General features: G+C 44.0%; 1 protein-coding gene across 1 annotated transcript; it reads right to left on the bottom strand.

The window, feature by feature from the left end:
* Positions 1-1,357: 1,357 nt before the first annotated feature.
* Positions 1,358-17,072, bottom strand: ZDHHC1 (zDHHC palmitoyltransferase 1; the record flags this gene model as incomplete). Its single annotated transcript, XM_082290072.1, has 11 exons — positions 1,358-1,893; positions 2,065-2,173; positions 3,142-3,235; positions 3,880-3,965; positions 8,718-8,830; positions 12,205-12,363; positions 12,703-12,827; positions 13,652-13,753; positions 14,371-14,546; positions 16,293-16,511; positions 17,007-17,072. The coding sequence occupies 11 exons, from the start codon at positions 17,070-17,072 to the stop codon at positions 1,358-1,360; spliced, it is 1,785 nt and encodes a 594-aa protein (XP_082146198.1).
* Positions 17,073-17,804: the final 732 nt, after the last annotated feature.

A 17,804-nucleotide genomic window follows, 5' to 3' on the forward strand; every position in this document is an offset into this window, starting at 1 on the left:
AGAGAGAACAGTGTTAAGGCAGCCCTTTAAAACACCTGCAAGTCTTTCTCCCAGGCTAGTCTCTCCCACCAAGGCTGGGAGTCCAGCCTGCCTGTCCAGTGCTGGCTGTGCCCAAAGAGCCCCTGTCCCTCGATCCCCTGTCCTGCTCTGACCCAGTTCCAAGGAATGGTCTCAGACTGAGCTAGACAAGGGGAGAACAGCTTAGCTTGACTCTCACAGCACCCTGCTTTGTCCTGTCCTTCCCTAACTGGCACCCACTGTAGCCTGGAGAAAGGTCAGTTGTGCCTTCCATGCATCAAAACATTTGGAAGAGTGATGAAGACTCCCCTGGCTTCCCTTTCTTTGCTGATGCACCTGTTTGTTCACAGAATCAGCAGGGTGATGTGCTGGGGATGTCTGGAAATGTGCATCCATCCACGCCAGTGCTGCTGCTCAGGGCTGTGCCAAATCCTGTTAGACATGGCCATGCCAGTGGTAAAGCCCATGGAGATGTGTGTGTAGCTGCTATCTGGGCTCTGAGATTAGCTGGCTGCTAGGCAAATCTGGGCTTGCTGGAAGACCAGCCTCAGCACTCAGCCAGGAATCTGGAACGGGGCATGCTGCCTGGGGAAGCCACAAGAGCAGGGAGAGCCCAGGAGCTCTAGGATGGCAACCCAGACAGCTCTCTGCAGCTCACCCCCAGCACAGGGTGCTGTGGCTCAAGGCACTGGCCATGTGCCCCTGTCTGCTGTGCACTACACATACCCCAGGCTTGGCTGTGGACTAACACAGATCTGGCAGCTCAGGAACTGCAAAGGTTTCAGGGCCTGCTGTATCCCAAAACTTCTGAAGAGAATGCTGCAGCATGGGGCACCCCAGACTGCTGGGAAGGGGGAGCAGGCCAAACTATGCTGCCTTACAGAGAACATGCTGGCGGTGGACTTGGCTTGAAGGTGCACAGTGGAGAGCGGTACAGGGGTGGGGCAATCCTGAGGTTACTCCCTGACCACCTGCTGAAGCCCCTGAGCATGATCCAAAGACTGACAGGGTGTAGGCAGATGGGAAATACAGCTTTCAGGGTGCAGGGAACGGCAGAGGTGCAGCCTTGTTCTTCCCCATACACTCTGCTGTGAAGTTACTGCAGTACCAGTGTGCAGAGGGCCCAGAGGGGTGGGCCCCTTCCCAGGGAAAGCACTTGAGCTCTCTTGAGCAACAAGTCTACCTCAGGTTTGCCACCTTGCTGCCTCTTGCCTTTGGTTGAGGATGAGAAATGTCCCACTGCAGCCTGACAGCAGATGCACAGTGAGGGGCGAGTCCTGTAGGCCTCTACACAGCACTAATGCCGTTCCCAAAGGCCATGGCTTTGGAAGGATGATCCCTAGGCCGCTGTGGTGCTTGTCCTTATGTCCTTTGAGCATGGATCATATGTACCCACACGCTGCTTGCTGGTGCATTTTCTGTGGTCAGGCTCGGACGTGCTCTCACTGGGCTGGGGCTGAGGGACAAGAGGTTCTCCACTGCTCTTACTTACAAAGACAGCAGGCATCTTAGAAAAAAGTTCCAGGTCTCGTTCCACATGTCTGTCCTGTTGGCAGCTTCTCCTTTTGCTCTTGTGCTCAGAGTAGAGATTCTTCCTCCTGACTCCCCTGCGATTGTCTGTGGACAAGGGATAATGTTGAGAGTTGCTTGAGTTATTCTTAGGAGACCCTTGAAGGACTGTGTCCCCAAGGTGAGTCTGAGCCACAGGAATCTCATCCATGGACTCAGCAGACTCTGAGTGATAGTCAGCAGGGAGTCCTGCTGCCTGGATGAGGCCCATGCTACTGGGGGACACAGCAGCTCTCAGAGGAAAAGCTGGCACTAAGAGGTGAAGGCTGTGGGAAGGTGAGGTGGCAGCAGCCATGGCTGGGAACTCTGCAGATGGAAATAAAGGGAGAAGAAAGCTTAAGGGGAGAGAGATCTCTCAGCCCCACAAACACATCAACAAGCTCAGGAACTCTGCTATGCCTGATCCACTAGAGTTAAAGCAAATCATACATATATTTATGCCAAATTCAGCAGAGAAGCTGACTGGTGCACTCTCACCTGACTGGGGATCTGGGAAGGAGGGCTGAGGTGTACCATGTGCTTTACATCTGCTGTCCGTTGCTGAGGAAGAAGCTTTCTGCATTTTCTTTCTTCTTTTCTTCTGTTGCTGTGAAAGCAAGTGGCCCAAGAGAAGGGAAGTCACTTCACCAGCCCAAAGTAACGATAATTTTTTTACTTGTTACCTCTTTTTAATTCTTCCTACTTTGAATAACAAGCTCTAGGTATAACCAAAGTCCAAGAATATTTTATCGTTCAAGACTCAGCTACTATGAAGCAGCCATAGAGAGCAGGCATTTAATGAACACACCCTCACACATTATCTGCCTACAGTGACCCTCTGTGTGTAGGTACCTTTAAGCTGTTGCCTCATTAAGCTGTTACCTCATTAAGCTGGGGGTTGTACGAGACGCTGGTCACTTGCATTTGTAAAGCCAAACTGGAAGAGGGGACCAAAACTCACAAAGCACAGGATGTCCCAAGAAAGGGACAGTCCTTGCCCCAAATACAGTATAGATGAAAAGGATTTTTTCTTACCATCTAGATGGCAAGACTGATTAATAAGCTTGGAGGAAAGAGGAAAAGCACCACCACCTGCCATGTGAGCAAGAGGAGAGAACATGTGGATGCAGATACATGAATCTCAGGAGCCCAGTCCAAGACTTTGGAGAGCTGTTCCATACACTCAAGCTCCACATCCACACACACTGGGCAGGTGCTTTATCTGAACATTTAAACTGTTGGATTTTGCTCTACAGAAACATGCAGAGCTTCTGACATAACAGTACAGACAGAGTCACTGAGCTGCACTGGGGCAGCAAGGCATTGGATTACAGCTGTGTTACAGCTGTGAGCTTATGAGGGAACTGTAGGATAGCTCTGATCAGGCCTGTAAGCAGAGACAGGAGAACATCACCTGGATTTGGTGACTGCAGGGCACAGCCACAACTGCAGACACACACTGAGAGGAGGCAGGGGGTGAGCAGGGGGTAAGCACAGCCTGCTCTGGAGTGAGCATGGCCGGGCACCTGGGTGAGTTGTCAGCAGCAGGTTGGGTGTGTGGCAAATCCTCCTTACCTGGGAAGGGGCCACAGAGTGAAGAGATGGGGGCTCAGGGGATGAGCTCTGCTTGGGGTCACCTTCTTGCTTGTGTACATAGAGCTTTGGAAAGCTAAAAACACAGCAGACACACAAGGTGATTCCCTAAGACAGGACTTAAGTCTGATGCCCTCTTTGCTTGCACAAAAACACCAGCCTGACCACAGCCTCCCCTGCCTTACACAGCATTCCCAGCAAAACTGCAGGGGAACTTTTCCTGCACAACTGTGCAAAATAAGAAGGAAATCTCCAGGGAAACAAGTTAACAGGAAAGGATTCATTAAGAGGCAAGGTTCCTGTTTTCCCCTGAGTGCATGCCAGTGTTACAAACTTGTAACTGTTGTGATGCATCTCTGGACAACCTGAAATCATGTAACTATAATGAGCTCAATATAGGAGTTACAGAGCAAATCAGGCAGCCTTAAAGTCATTTTAATATAAAACAATTAATAGAAATCTGTTTCATATAAAATATTTAATATAAAACGGCCTAAAGAGAGTATTCTAGGAACTATATTTTCCCAGGGGAGGGAAGGAAAGTATTCCTGCAAGTATTTACCCTCCTGAAACTCAAAGATTTCACCATGCCTTGGTCAAAATACTGGTGCTCCCTATCCTCCTAAGTACTTTTGTCTTAGGGCCCACCAGTGACCTTGATAACAATTTCCCATTCACCACACATGCTGCTGGGAGGATCTTATCCTCGACTTTTCTCACCTTTTTCCTGAAGTTACTGTTGAGAATTCCTCTACTTGAATTCCAGGGTCTGTATAGCCAGGATTACCTGACAGTAAGTCTGCTTCCTGGAAAAAAAACCCAAATCCAAACATTTTCAGACTAATACGAACACAGAGGGGAGAAGAGGGATTTTCATTACAGATGTATTCTTTTTCCTCATGGCAGACTTTTTTTTGTCCTTACAGGTAGTACAGCAGGAATCTGCTGCTTAAGAAGATGGAAAGCCAAGACTGGCAAAATTAGAAGTCCTCTATTCATTTATTTAGTCCAGCCAGGATTTCATGTGACTCAAAACCAAATCACACTTACAGAGGTCAACTTAGTCATTTCTTGGGACCATATTCAAAATACCACTTAAAGCTTCCATTAGTTACACAGTTCAATCTAAGGAGCTATGCAGTGAATGCATAATATGTCTTTTAAATGCAAAATGGAGGTGAGGAGGATGGAAGCATGCAACATACAGGAAAAACATTAAGTATTTTCTGCTTCTGGTGTGATCCTGTATGGCTAAGACCTGCTGATTTTTAAAAATGAGTGTGATATATTGCTTATTTGCCTCAGGTATAGATGAGTTCAGAATAATGACAGCTGAACTTGAAAATTGCATATTTTCAGAAACATTACAAGAATAAGCCTCCAAAATCCAAGTGCTGTGTTACAGGAAAGGACCCCAGTTCTCCCTCAAAAGCACCCAGTTAAGATGGTGAGAGTATGAAGGGATGAAGGGTATGAAGCCCTGCTATCAAAAAAGGATAAACCATGCTCAGAAGAACCTTGACACCACTTATCAGCTGCTCTTAAACTTGAATAATCATCAAGAGAACTTGTTTGCAAGTATTTCAGTGTGCAGTAACTATAAAGATATTTTAAAGTAACTTTCAGGTTAAGATGGAGGGGTTTAAAACGTGATAGGCATTAGCTTCAAAAATAGCTAAAACAAGCTCATGAAGACCTATTTTTCTGAACAGCCTGATGAGCAAATTTGAGAAAATGAAGTCAAAGCTGGACATGCCACAAATGGGCTCCTGAGAGATCCAGGGCCTCTGCACTTCAACAAATTCATAAACAATCAACAAAAGAGCAGAGCAGTGAGAAGCCTGGTGATGACAGTCCCTGATGTAAGGCATTAAAAATGAAAGCCAGCCGCAAAGAGCTGCAGAAGATCTTTGCAATATTGAATTACAGGGTAGTAAAATGGCACCAAAAAATCAATATTGCTAGAGGTAAAGATGGAAAGTGAAGCATGTGGGAAAAGTAGTGTAAATGTTATATACAAAGCAACAGTCTCTGAACTAGAAAAGAATCCATGGAGCTGCACATTCAGTGGCAGCTAAGAAATAATTTCAGATATTAGGAATAAAAAAGAAAGGCAAATAAAAAAAGAAAATAAAAAGTAATTTCAGCTGTTTTATAGATGGTAACACAACATTTGAAGGGGATTGGTTTAGGAATCAAAAACATGACTTTCTGATTTAAAAATTTATCCAAGTGCAAGGTTAATAATCTGCAGAAATTTACTACATGCTTTCAATTAGAATTTGTAACTCAAGTCAGATCATCACTCATCACCAACAGAACACAAAGTGTGCACAAATGTCTCCTCAAAGCTCCTTGGGGACACTTACAATCAAGATTTACATTCAGGCCTCATGCACCTGAGTCACAAATGCGTGTACAGGCAGGAGATGCAGGTCTTTTCAGAGGAAAGCAGGTCATGGCTGAAATGAGCTGCAGCAGGAGACATCCCACTGCACAGAATAACTGAAAACAATCAGGATTCAATGTCCACAGCACACAAACAGGACTGCAGGACTGGCATTTCAAGGGAGCTTAATAAATGATTCATCTTGAGAATAACATGGACAATTTCTTTCCAAGCAGGGAATGAAAGAGCCTTTTTAAATCCATTTTGTTCATTTCAGCCTTCTATAAATAATGTAGAACCAAAGCAGCCACATAAATGAAAGTAAAGCGTTAGAGCTGACTATGAAAACAAATGAGACTCAATCAGTAGAAAATACAATGTTCTCTCACAGTGTGACACAAACTACAACCACAGCACAGACTCCAAGCCTCCCTCTGCTACCAGGCATGTAGCAGGAGAATCAACATCCTCCCACCGCAGCATCAAGACAAGCCACCCTTTGCAGCTGGGTTGTCAGGATTCAGCTGCTGCTCCTGCTGAAAGCAGACTGCTGGACTGACAGACTGCCCAAGTTGTGCCCCTGTGCAAATCCTGGCCACGTTCACCAAATTCCAGCTGTGACCACCCCAAGGTCCATGGTTTACAAGGCCAGGGTGGATTCATCTCCCTTGCCCACTGCAGCTGCCCTTATCAACCTCTTCAGTGACAGGAAGTACCCTGAAGTGCTGGCTGGCTGGAGGGGACGCAGAATTGAACAGGAAAAATGTTCTTGTTCCAAGGAAAATGGGTCTGTTGCAAGTGTTGAGGCTGAGAGTGAAGACTAAGTTCATCTTACATTGACACTGGAAGAAAGAAACAATACTGAAAATGTAAGGGAAGCTGAGTAAAATCTGTGTTTAGTATTTAAAATCAAACCTCACCAACCTGAATCAGTTTCCAAAGCAAGTTCAAAGCTTTAGGAATGTGAGAAGAATCACATCCCAGCTGGCCTCGTATGAAAGCCAGCTCCCTGGAATGAATGCAATTATGCATTAAAGCATAGGATTTGGTTTAGTTTATATTTCTTTGGACTGCAAATGACTACAGAAAAAATGGTTACTTGCACATCCTGCTTTAGGTATGGTAATAGAGGCAAAGGCTCAATGTGGCCAACTGTTTTGCATTTTTTGTGACATCTGAACCACTTAAATGTGCAAAATTAGGGCTTTTACTTTGTGGGTCCTAAAGGTACATAAGAATCCTTTATCCTGAACAAGAATCCTTTAACCTGAACATAGCCGAAGACTTAACCACAGACCTACATGGAAAACTGAAGCCAAAATCAACACCCAAGCTTGAATAAGGCTCAAAAACAAGCATTAAAGGGGAAATGCATGTTTCTTCTTAGTCCCTAAAATGAATGAACAGTTCAGACAAAAGTGGGAAGAGGATGATTTCCATTTTATGCTTACAACATGTTGGATCAATTACAAAGGGTTGCAGTGTTCAAGCTAAAGAAGGCTGTATTCAACACAGCTCACAAAAGGCAAGTCACTTGGTGTCCTCCTACTCCAATCTATTTGTTTGTGTTTATCTCTGGTTGCTATGTAAGAAACAAGGAAAATCTGGTGGGTTAACATTTTTCTTAACAATGTTACTGGGCATCATCCAGTCTTTCTTGTTCCCCAAGGTACTAACTGCAGTCCTGAAACATCAAACTCCTTTTCACCCTGCTCCTTCCAGGCTTGCTGCTTCAAATTAACCATATTCACACATTTCTACATAAGAACCAGTGCAGACAGGAGACCATCATTGAATGCCAATCCCCAAATGTGCACACATACATGAAGTCCACCCCTGTTCAAATACATTTTAAGTATTAATTAAAATTCAGTAATGAGATGATTAGAGCTAATGCTTTATTATTGCTTTAATTTTCATAGTAAGCAAAGCTCTGTGAAACAAAGTGCCAAATATTTTTGTTGTTATGGAAACCTCTGTTTAAACTGGAAGTTCAACTTTTCCAAAACAGTAAAAAATATATATGAAAAGCTTCATATTATACAAAACTGAATGAGCTCACTTTCCCCTTTGCTTTGATAGGGAAGAACTATGGATGAACCCAGAGAGATCCCAGTACACAGAATACTTGGATGAAGCTTTTATTTAATTAATTTCTTATGAAATATAGAACTGTTTGTATAGTAGATAATTTACTTGCATAAAATGAAAAGTTACACATGACTGAGAATCACAGAATAATTTAGACTAGGAATAATTTCTGGAAGTTTTTAGTTCAATCCCCTGCTAAAGTCAGTACGGAACGTGTCCAGTCAAAATTTGAGTTAATCCAGTAATTTTTTTGCCTTGCAGCAAAATAAATTACACTGAACCTCTCAATTCAGAGCCTGATATATCTGCCTCTGCAGAGTGTAGCAGCATTTAAGAGCTTGTAGAACTCTTTTTACAGAGATATAGATCAACATGGTAATAACATCATGGTAATAACAAGGACCCTTATCACTGTATAGACTCATTCCAAAGAAAAGCACATATCTGGGTCATTTCTTAAAAACTGGTGTCCTTTTCACTTTCAAGATGGTTAAATTATTGGTATTATTAGCTGCTCAATTATTAGCCCCAGTTTCTCCAGCCTTAGAGCTTGTCTCACTTGAAGTCATGACACAAGCCCCCAAGATGTGTAGTGCCACCCAAACAGATGGTCCTGTCCTTCTTAGGGACAGGATTCTTCCCACTCTTCAGTCACCCACATTTGTGCTAAGCCAGGCATTTATGTGACTGCTTGGTGAACCAAATGGGAGGGAGCTGGGCCAGCTCAACTATTTTTTTAATAAAGTTTATTGTTACTCAGATGAGTTCCCCCACCCTGTCCTAACGAACAGCTGTGCTGGCAGAAGAGACAAGATAGTGCAGGGCCCAAAACAAGTGGTGGAGGAAGAGAGTGGGTGGGATTGATTCCTTTGAAAGCAGTACTTGCTTACACCTAAAGTGTTCATGGAATTACAGGCCTTGCGCTCTCTCACATCCTACTCAACTCCATCGAAGTATGTCTGAAGTCTTATCTCTAGCAACTGCCTTTAAAATATGGAGCTGAAGAAAGTGAAGCAAAGTTTACACTGCAAACAAGCAAGACTGTTTTTGAGAAATGGACTGAAAGTAGGATGAGTACCTGACTGGGTCTCACTTGGGAGGAACAAGACTCCTGTTTCTTGTCCACCTTGTCTGGCTGCTGCTGGGGACGCTGCTGCAGGATGTACTCGTACGTAGACAGCTTGTGCCACACTGAAAGGGACAAAAGAGACCTGTCAGCACAGGAAAGGCCCCTCCCTGACTGCACTTACACAAGCAGGCTGGATGACTGTACAATCAAATAGTAACTATAAACATGAAAAACTGATAATCTAAGCCAAAAGTACCTGTGCACTGTACATCCTACTATATTCTTTATTGTCACCATCACAATGCTTTCTTAAAGTCCTGCTATTCTAAATTCTCCTAGAATGGTACAGCCTTCTATAGCAATTTGTTCAGTTCATTTCAGAGCAAATCCATTACTCATGTCCAACAGGGGTAAGATCTGTACTGTACAAAAAGCTCGGTGAGCAATCGGAAGGTATGTGGTGCTAAATGGAGAGAAGAAATTGAGCAGGTTAGTGTGTCCTGTAGTGACTGAGACACTTAATGTGCAAACCAGAGAGCACCAAATGCACAGCTTGCTTCGTGCCAAACAGATGTGCCCAGAGTTCACATGTCCCTGACTTTATGAGCTCTCCAGGTCCCCATGCAAACACATCTGCTCCCATGAATGACCAAAAGCATGTGACATTTCTGAGCAACTTGGTTTCTCCATGAGACCCAAAACCTTATGAGAGTCTAAAACGCAGACATTCTTCCCATAATGACCTTAAGTATTTTTAGAGAACAAACCCCAGAAACAGATGTTGAAGGGTTTTAGTGCACAGCCTGGTAGTTATTTCTCTTTTTTTTACAGAAGCACAGCAGTTAAAGAAGATGCCTAGGATCATCTGGACTAAAATCCTCCCTCTACCTGAAGATATTTTCATCAGTGATATCTTACCTCTTAAAACCATGCCCTGAACACAGGACTGCTTCACAGAGAAGTGGGGGAGAGCAGAGGAGAGGTGCCCCTCTGCTAAAGCAATCACCTTATGAAGAAATAAAAATTCAGGATCTTTTTGGCCAGGAAGAGAGAACATAGAGATGAATGTGAGTCTGCAGCCAAGTGATTACTTAACAGGGACAGTGCAGGCTGCTGGCAAGTGCTCCCAGAATGGCACCCTTTGCTTTCTTTGAAAAACAGAATATTGCTTCATAAGGAAAGGCTTATCAGCCATTTTTAATTTAGATTTTGTTGGTTTCTGAATACTTACAGTGTAACTTTTTAAATATTTTAATAGAGCTATTTAGTTAAAATACTTCATTTTTTGGCCACATAACACTGCAGCACATAACATGCAAAATACGATCACAGTCTGTGAATAACGCTATATGCTTTCCTATATTCCCTTCTTATTCCATACTATTTTTTTTTTATTCTATCAGCCTCACAGTATTGAAGTGCCCTGCTTCACCAAATGCCTCTAGAACTGAGTCTGAATCAGGACTAGTAATTTTGAATACACGGACCTACTATTTTGAGAATAACCTACTTCCTTTGAGTGATCACAGTGAGTAGTAATTAAACCCAGGAGAGTAACTCTGAAATTTTCACTGTGCTTGTAACAAAACTAGATACTAAATTTTCAGTCGTACCTGACTTAAGCCATTTTTTATGGGAAGCCTAAGGGCAGTACCACTCACATGGGTGCTATTTAATTTCTGTAATTTAATTACTGGAAAAACAGTGACCAACAGTAATTACATTTGAATTGGTAAAGTGTATTTCTAGTCCCAAAAGAGGGTAGACAGTTCATTACAACACTGTCTACCTTAAAGCATTCAGAGGAGACTATTAACAATTACAGGTACGAAATAAGAGGAGTTTAAGTTCAGACATACTTTGTCTATCTCCCTGAAACCCAGCTGTAAGTGCAAATGCAGTGGTTAAGTGCAATGCATACTCATATGAAGTACACCATATAGGCTTCAGGGTGGTAACATCCCTCTTTAAAGCAAGGGCTTACACACTACATTCTGCACAGCTGGGAACAGTTTCATTAGGGCAGCAGATTACAATGTAATTAATTCTTAAAAAAAAAAAAGCAATAATTCTGTTTCTATGTAAGTAATAAAGATTTAGAATTAGACCAAAAGTAGAAGTTAATTTGGCTCTAAATTTATTCTGAAAAAGGAGAAAGAATCACCCCAAGACAAGAGCAGCAAAATCTCCCCCAAGCCCAGAGCAGAACTAGTGGTACACACGGAGGTTTCTGTCTGGCAGATAAGGCAGGTCACTGTCTCAGGCAGGGAGCACCCTCTTGTGGAAGCTGTACACAAGGACAGCATAAATATCACTCAGGACTAAACTGAATAATCCTTTTCCATCCAGAAGATACCTTCCTGTAGTGACCCCAGCTTTGTTATGCTTTTGTCTTTCCACGGTGCTAGATCAACCTTTTACATCTCCAGGCAGTGACATTGACCCAGAAAGGCCAACTGTCAATTCTGCCAAGGAAGTAAAATTGCAGTGTGCCCAAATTTCAGTCAAGCTCAAAGAGGCTCTAGAAGGAAAACGACTGTCAGTGTCCTCACTGAGTGCACTGTCCATGCCAGCTGAGGAACACTACACTTCAGCAGTGCAACTGTTTTGCTTCTGGAGCTGTGCTGGTTTGTGCTGACCTAGTTTGTGTTGGCATCTGTAGGTTTGTTAACTGAGAACCTGAAAATCCATCCAAGGATCCTCTGTAACCGCTGTCCTCACTTCTCTTCCACCACATCCCTTCTTCCCTAGTTCTGGCACCACCAACTACTGCAAATGTAAGATCTTTCCCTATCATTACTTTCATCAGCAGCCAAAAAGCATTGGCTTAATTTTAGACGATGGCTGAAAAAAGGTTTTTGATGCCCATCTGTACATAAACAAACATAAATATCCTTTCTTGACAAGAGAAACAAGCAGTAGATCTAAAGAGGAGGCTTTCTGAAAGCCTCTTCCTCTAAATTACACAAGTCTTCTTGTATCAATATGGTAGAATTTCCATAAAGGGACCTTAATGTGGATGGCAGTGCTCCAGTCAGAAATTTAACTCAGTACATCCCCATTTCTCTGGGGTAAGGGAAATACATGCTCTCTCACACAACAGAAGTCCTGGGGAGCACAGTGAGGAGACTCACAAAGGCCATATGCAAAATCAATCTGAATCTGCCATCACCAGCACCAAGCTGGGATTAACCAGTTCATCCCACCTGGCCTCTCCAATACTCTCCCATGTGCTTTCAGTTTCAGGATAACATAGCTTAAACATGGCTGCAGAGGCCAAACACAAGTTCCACATTACACATGCACTGATAAGCCTACCTGAGAGTAGGGGAAACTCAGAAATATAATGTTAAATCCCAATTTTGTACCTTTTCAACGGCAATCTTGCACAATCAGTGTATATTAGTGACACGGGTGAACACACAGTGAATGCAGGATGAGTAGAAGCTAAGCAAAAATGAAATGGGGGTGTAGATGACAGGAACAAAACACCTACAGAGATAGATGTGAAAGGTCAAGAGGTGGCCCAGCAGGATCATGGTCACTAGGCTCAGAAGAATAAAAATCCCAGCTGTGACCAAAATGGCAGGTGCCCGAGTCTCAACAGGAGATGCAGGAAGAAACACAAACCAGCGGTCCATGTGGTTCCTCAGAGCTGTAAAACAAACAGAGTTGGAGGTAAGTAGATTGTCCAGGTATGAATTATCTCTAAATAAACTTTACTTTATGGAAATCTTGTTAACTCAAAAGTAGCTGCAGACCCATTGTGCCCTGGAGGCCTAAGAAATCTGGTGACTGCAGGGCTTTTAGGAAGAGCAATTAGATCTGTAAGGAAAGACATTCCATTCAGCTGAGCAGAGATACTCTAACAGAAATATATCATTGAAGCAGTAAGAAATGGAGTTCCTCCTCAGTGGAAGAGCTCACAGAATCCAAACCCTCATCAAGACATGCTGGCTGATTCCCAGGATGCTCATGTGAAGCACTGCTGTACCATCAAAGTGCTGGTCAGAGCGAAGCACCGTGGGGTCGACGAAGAACTCCACAAAGACGTAGAAAGCAACGAGCAGCAGAAGCCCCAAGCCCAGAATGGCAGACAGCACACTGTTCAAAAAGAGCCTGCCAGGAAGGAGAGAGGTCTCAGTGGCTTCAATAACATCACACATACAATTCAATATCCCAGCCTCTAATAAAAGATAGAGACAGCTATCTCAAATTACTGTCACGCTTTCTTACACTTTTGATAGATACTGGTGAACAGCTTTACTTATTTTTTGTTACCCTGAGGGACTAAACTGTGACCCTTTACTGCAACCACGGTTACAAAACAGTCAAGTATATCTAGGACAGACAAAGAGCTCCCTGCACAAAATCAGAAGGCAGTGTAACATGGCACCCAGCAACACCACCACTTTGCTTTCCATGGAGTTTTAGTGCAGGAAAGTAAACTGAGAAGCATCAGTGATAGTCTCCTTACTCTCATCTGAAACCTGGCATGGATTAGAGGTCCCTATATGCTGCCAACTGGCAGGTCTCATAGGGAAAGCATGTGATCTGGATGCAGGTTGTTTCAGATCGGAACAGCACCATCATGGTTCCATTTCTACTCCAGCTCTCAGAAGCACTAAGGACACCCACTTAACATCCTGTAAGCTTTTCCTAATACTACATAATAACTCTATGTTCTCTGTTTTAACTTACAGATGTTCAGCTACAACATTCTAAGTTTAGGAATTTTATCCCTGGTTATTTGAATGTCATGATTATGCTTGTATTTTCTGCCTAATTTTCTCATGACTGATTCTATTCAGCCAGGGGATAAAAGAAAAGTGGTTCTGCGTGGCTAAATACCGACTGGACTGAGCTACAGGAGAACCTTGGAAAGAGAAGGAGCCACATTATTAATGCAGTGTTATGCTTCTGTCACAATCCCAAGCTCTTACCAGTAATTCCTTTCTCCCACACAGTTGTTGAGCCATTTGCAGTGATGATCAAAGCCGCACACACACTTGTTGCAAGTTCCACAGTGCTTTGACTTGGCACTCCTGCCAAAGGAAGGGTGGCATTAGTGTGGCAGCATCAGCTCACTACTGTGACTTTTCAGTGACTCAAACACAGGGGGTATCGCAGCAGAGATCCTGGTAATAGTGAGTAAACCTTCTGCATCAGGAGTACTTTATCTCCCAAACTCATCTGCCACTGTTGGACCACAATCCCAAACACTACAAAATTCACCTTTCAATGCACTGAACGATTTTTAATTTGGAGATTTTTGAATTCTTATTTGAATCCCTTCAGCAGTTCTACAGAGCTTGATCTTAATGCCTGCCCTCCAAGCATTTCCTGCTACTGGTCAGCATCCAGCCAGACAAGCACACACACACACAAGTTACACACTTTTAGGTAAAACACCAACACCCAGGGAACATGGAACACTACAGCCCTCTCCACACATGAGCAATGAAATAAAACACAAAATCCTGTGCACATTTGACAGAAGGCCCCTACCCAATTACCTGAACCCTGCCACAAGATAAAGTTTAACTTGCACTGTAGCAGTCCAGGGCTCAATTTCAAATCTTACAGTCTGACATTAAGGACTAGTGGTGAAGTGCAATGGTGAAGAAGACAGAGCAGTAGAAAGAAAAGAGAAGATACTTACACATCTACATCACAGACATGGCAGTGATGGTTCTCAATGACATGTGCATGTTGGTTACGGTTGAAGGTGGCCAGAGGCCCCAGATAGTTTTTTTCTCTCACGTTTGCATCCGCAGGGTCAATGGAGACTGCAGTAAGATGAACAACTAAATGGTAGATAAAACACACTCCTGGACACTGAAGTACACAGTTAAGGACTTAACACGTGTCTTTTAATCCTTAACACACAAATCCCACACAGATGAGAAATTTATGATGTAGAATTCCTTTGTAACAGATTGCAGCATATCAATCTGAGCTTTATTGATAGAGGTGTTTGACTTGTAATAAATGTCCTCTGGAAAAAGACAACAAAATCTACAGGACCATCCCTCCTCATTATGTACCACTCTGCCTTGCAGAAGTGTCCTTCCTAGCACAGGGTGTTTTTAAAAGTTACCTTGACTTACCAGTATCTGACCCCAAGTGCAGACTGCTGACATAGGTCCAAGTTTCTTAGTCCATACAGACTCCTCGGAAAGGAGAGTGGTTAAGGCTGTGCATATGCCCTTTCACAAGATCAGACTTCCAAGAAAAAAAAGTCACATCAAGGAAGTAGTATTGATTACCTTGCTTTCCTTTTCCTTAGCCAGAATTCCAAGGAAGAGAAGCACAGTTTTAAAGTAGGCTCCTACACAACTTACAGACAGGACTCAGGATTTGTCACTGTTTCTATACACCCAGATGCACACATCGTTGATCATACTAAGACCCATGGAAAACAGATCAACGCAGTAAGTTAAAAAAGGAGGCCTTTGAGAGGTCCAGCTCACTGGAGCTCTGATGGCTGGTGGAGCAGAACAGGAAGGGATTTGCCTTTGACACAAAAGAGACATTAGTGCTTTATTAACTGGAAGTAAAACTTGAGGAAATATTAATCTGTTGAATTAAGAGTAACTTTAGATTGCATTATGAAGATATTTGGTAGGCAAATTCACGAGGTTTGAACTGTGATAATATCAAGGATTTGAGCAAGCTAAGTAGATGCAAGACCACTGAGCTAATTACATTCATGTCTAAATCATGCAGGTGTAAAAACTAAATCATAAGCAAAATCATCCCAAACACATCAAAGACTTAGAGGCATATCATTTATATATCTGACTTACAGATAAGTGCACACCCCATCTCTTCAGAACAAGGCCTGGTCTTGAGGAAGTTCCTTCCCTGGGTGATAGTACAGGTGGCACTGGGAGTATTGGGAGCACTGGGATTGCTCCCCAGCTGATCCAGGCTGAACAAGACGTGTCCTCTCCTCTAGACCCTTCACTCTCTTCATCATATGTGTACTAAACTGCTGCTCAAGACTGTCGCATAGGAGACCTCTCCTCTGAGGTTCACACCACACCACCTTGACTGTCACTCCCAGATTTTCTACTGAATACAGGAGAGGGCCCAGGGAGAACATCCACTGTGAGCCATCACAGGCAACCCACCATACAGCCAGGAGCATGTAAAGCTGCCTTTCACGACTCATCCAGTCAGCACGGAGAGGTGAGGCTGCCTTCACGACAAGGATATTTCAGGAGGGGCTTTTTTAGTATGAATTTCTTCAAACCCTGCAGCACACTTGTAGAAGAATAATATAAAGCAAAGGAGACACACAGGCAGAAGCAGGGAGCAGAAGAGCATCGGAGGCAAGGGTAGTGACCTTAATAGAGAGTGATGAAGGAGACAAGCAGAACATCAGTGACCTAAAGTGAGGATCAAAAAGCAACTGTTTTTTATAGTCAGGAGAAGATCAAGATGATGGTTACAGTTCAGAAAAATATATCTGGCTCAGGTGCTTTTCTCCTATGCTTTCTGTGCTACCTAACAAGTACTGTCAAAACCCCCCAGTGATAGTTTGTACCAGCCCACGTTCTCCTCTAGATCCAAGGATACGATATAACCAGCGGGCAGCCAGTGGCGGGGCAGGAGAGGAACCAGGATTCCAAAGCCAACTAGCGCATAGAAGAGGAACAGCAGCCAGGCAATGATCTGGAACAGGTGCAGGGGCCAGCTCCAGCCATTTCTTCGAGCGCGTTGGACCTTCACCTCAGGGACAGCTTCGCCCAAATCCTCTGGAGCTATCTTATTATGAGGTTTATTGCAGATATTCATCTACAGAAATCAAAAATGGAAAATGAAATGACATGATACAAAAGTACTGTGACTGAGCCCTGGTGCTGGAGATATGCTCCAAGGTGAACAAAGTTAGAGAGACTAAAATGATGGCACATGCGAGGAGAAACAGCTCTAAGCTCAGAAGCGAGTTCTCCTTTTTTCACTTAGTGGTGGATTATTAGATGCTGCTTTTCACCTGCCACAGAGCCAGGAGAGTTTCTAATAACAGAGAGTTGGGCTGCTCTGCTTCATGGAAAACTTGAGATACCAGGGAGAGCAAACCAGGCAGTAGATCAGGGGCAGCATCCAAAACCGGCACAAAGGAGCTCTGCTGGACCTGAGCTAACTCAAAGTACCTCTGCAGCACTCTGAGCCTTCCTTAGTAACTAAAGAGGATGTGAAATTAACATCTAACATGATAAACAACTTCAGTTAGTCTGACTAACATGCACAGGAGAGTGATGAAAGAAAAGGAGGAGGTCTCTGGCTCACTTGTAGTATTTTTGATAATGGTTCCAGTGCCAGAACAATGCCACAGGGGTGGAAGAGAGCAAGCATGGCAACATGCTGAAAGAGTGAGCAGGACAATTCCAAGCTTGGTATGCCAACAGCCCTTCAGACCCAGGCAAAGGGCTGGAAATGTCTTTTTCAGTCAACTGGTAGAAGAGTGGGTAAGAATAGCCGAGAATGTAATTTATGCTCATCAGCACGGTCTTACCAACAGGCAGGCTGGAATAAAAAATTCCTAACTTCACCCTTTGATGCAATTAGCAGTATCTGCCTGCATTCATCATTTAAGTTGTTACATGGCAACTGGCTCATCACTGATGAGAAATCATTACCAAACATGTAATCCTTTTCTCGTTAGGCTGTTGAAAACTTGCTCGTGCATCACTTTGAGCTACCTGTCACAAAACCCACAGAGAGTATGGCCGTAACGCCTTTCTATCCAGCTCCAAAAAACACTGAGTATAAAAAACAAGGCATGAAGTCACTGTCAGGGTAGACAGAGAGAGAGGCACCGGGACGCACGGGCAAGCACCAGGGGCCGGGGTCGGGTGAGCGGGTTCCCGGGCAGCCATTCTGGTGAGAGCCGCGTAGACCCCTCCCGCACTCCACCACCTCCCACCCCTCACCTTCTCCCCGCAGAAGCGGCTAACAGCGGCCCCGGCCCTGCCTCATGCCCAGGCAGGGCGCGGGGGCCCCGGCTGAGGCCTCCACGGCAGCTCCCGGCGCCTCCGCGGGCCTCTGGCCGCTGGGCCGGTCGCCATGGCAACGGCTACGGCGGCG

This window comes from Coloeus monedula (assembly GCF_965178545.1).
Source record: "Coloeus monedula genome assembly, chromosome: 13".
NCBI lineage: Eukaryota > Metazoa > Chordata > Aves > Passeriformes > Corvidae > Coloeus > Coloeus monedula.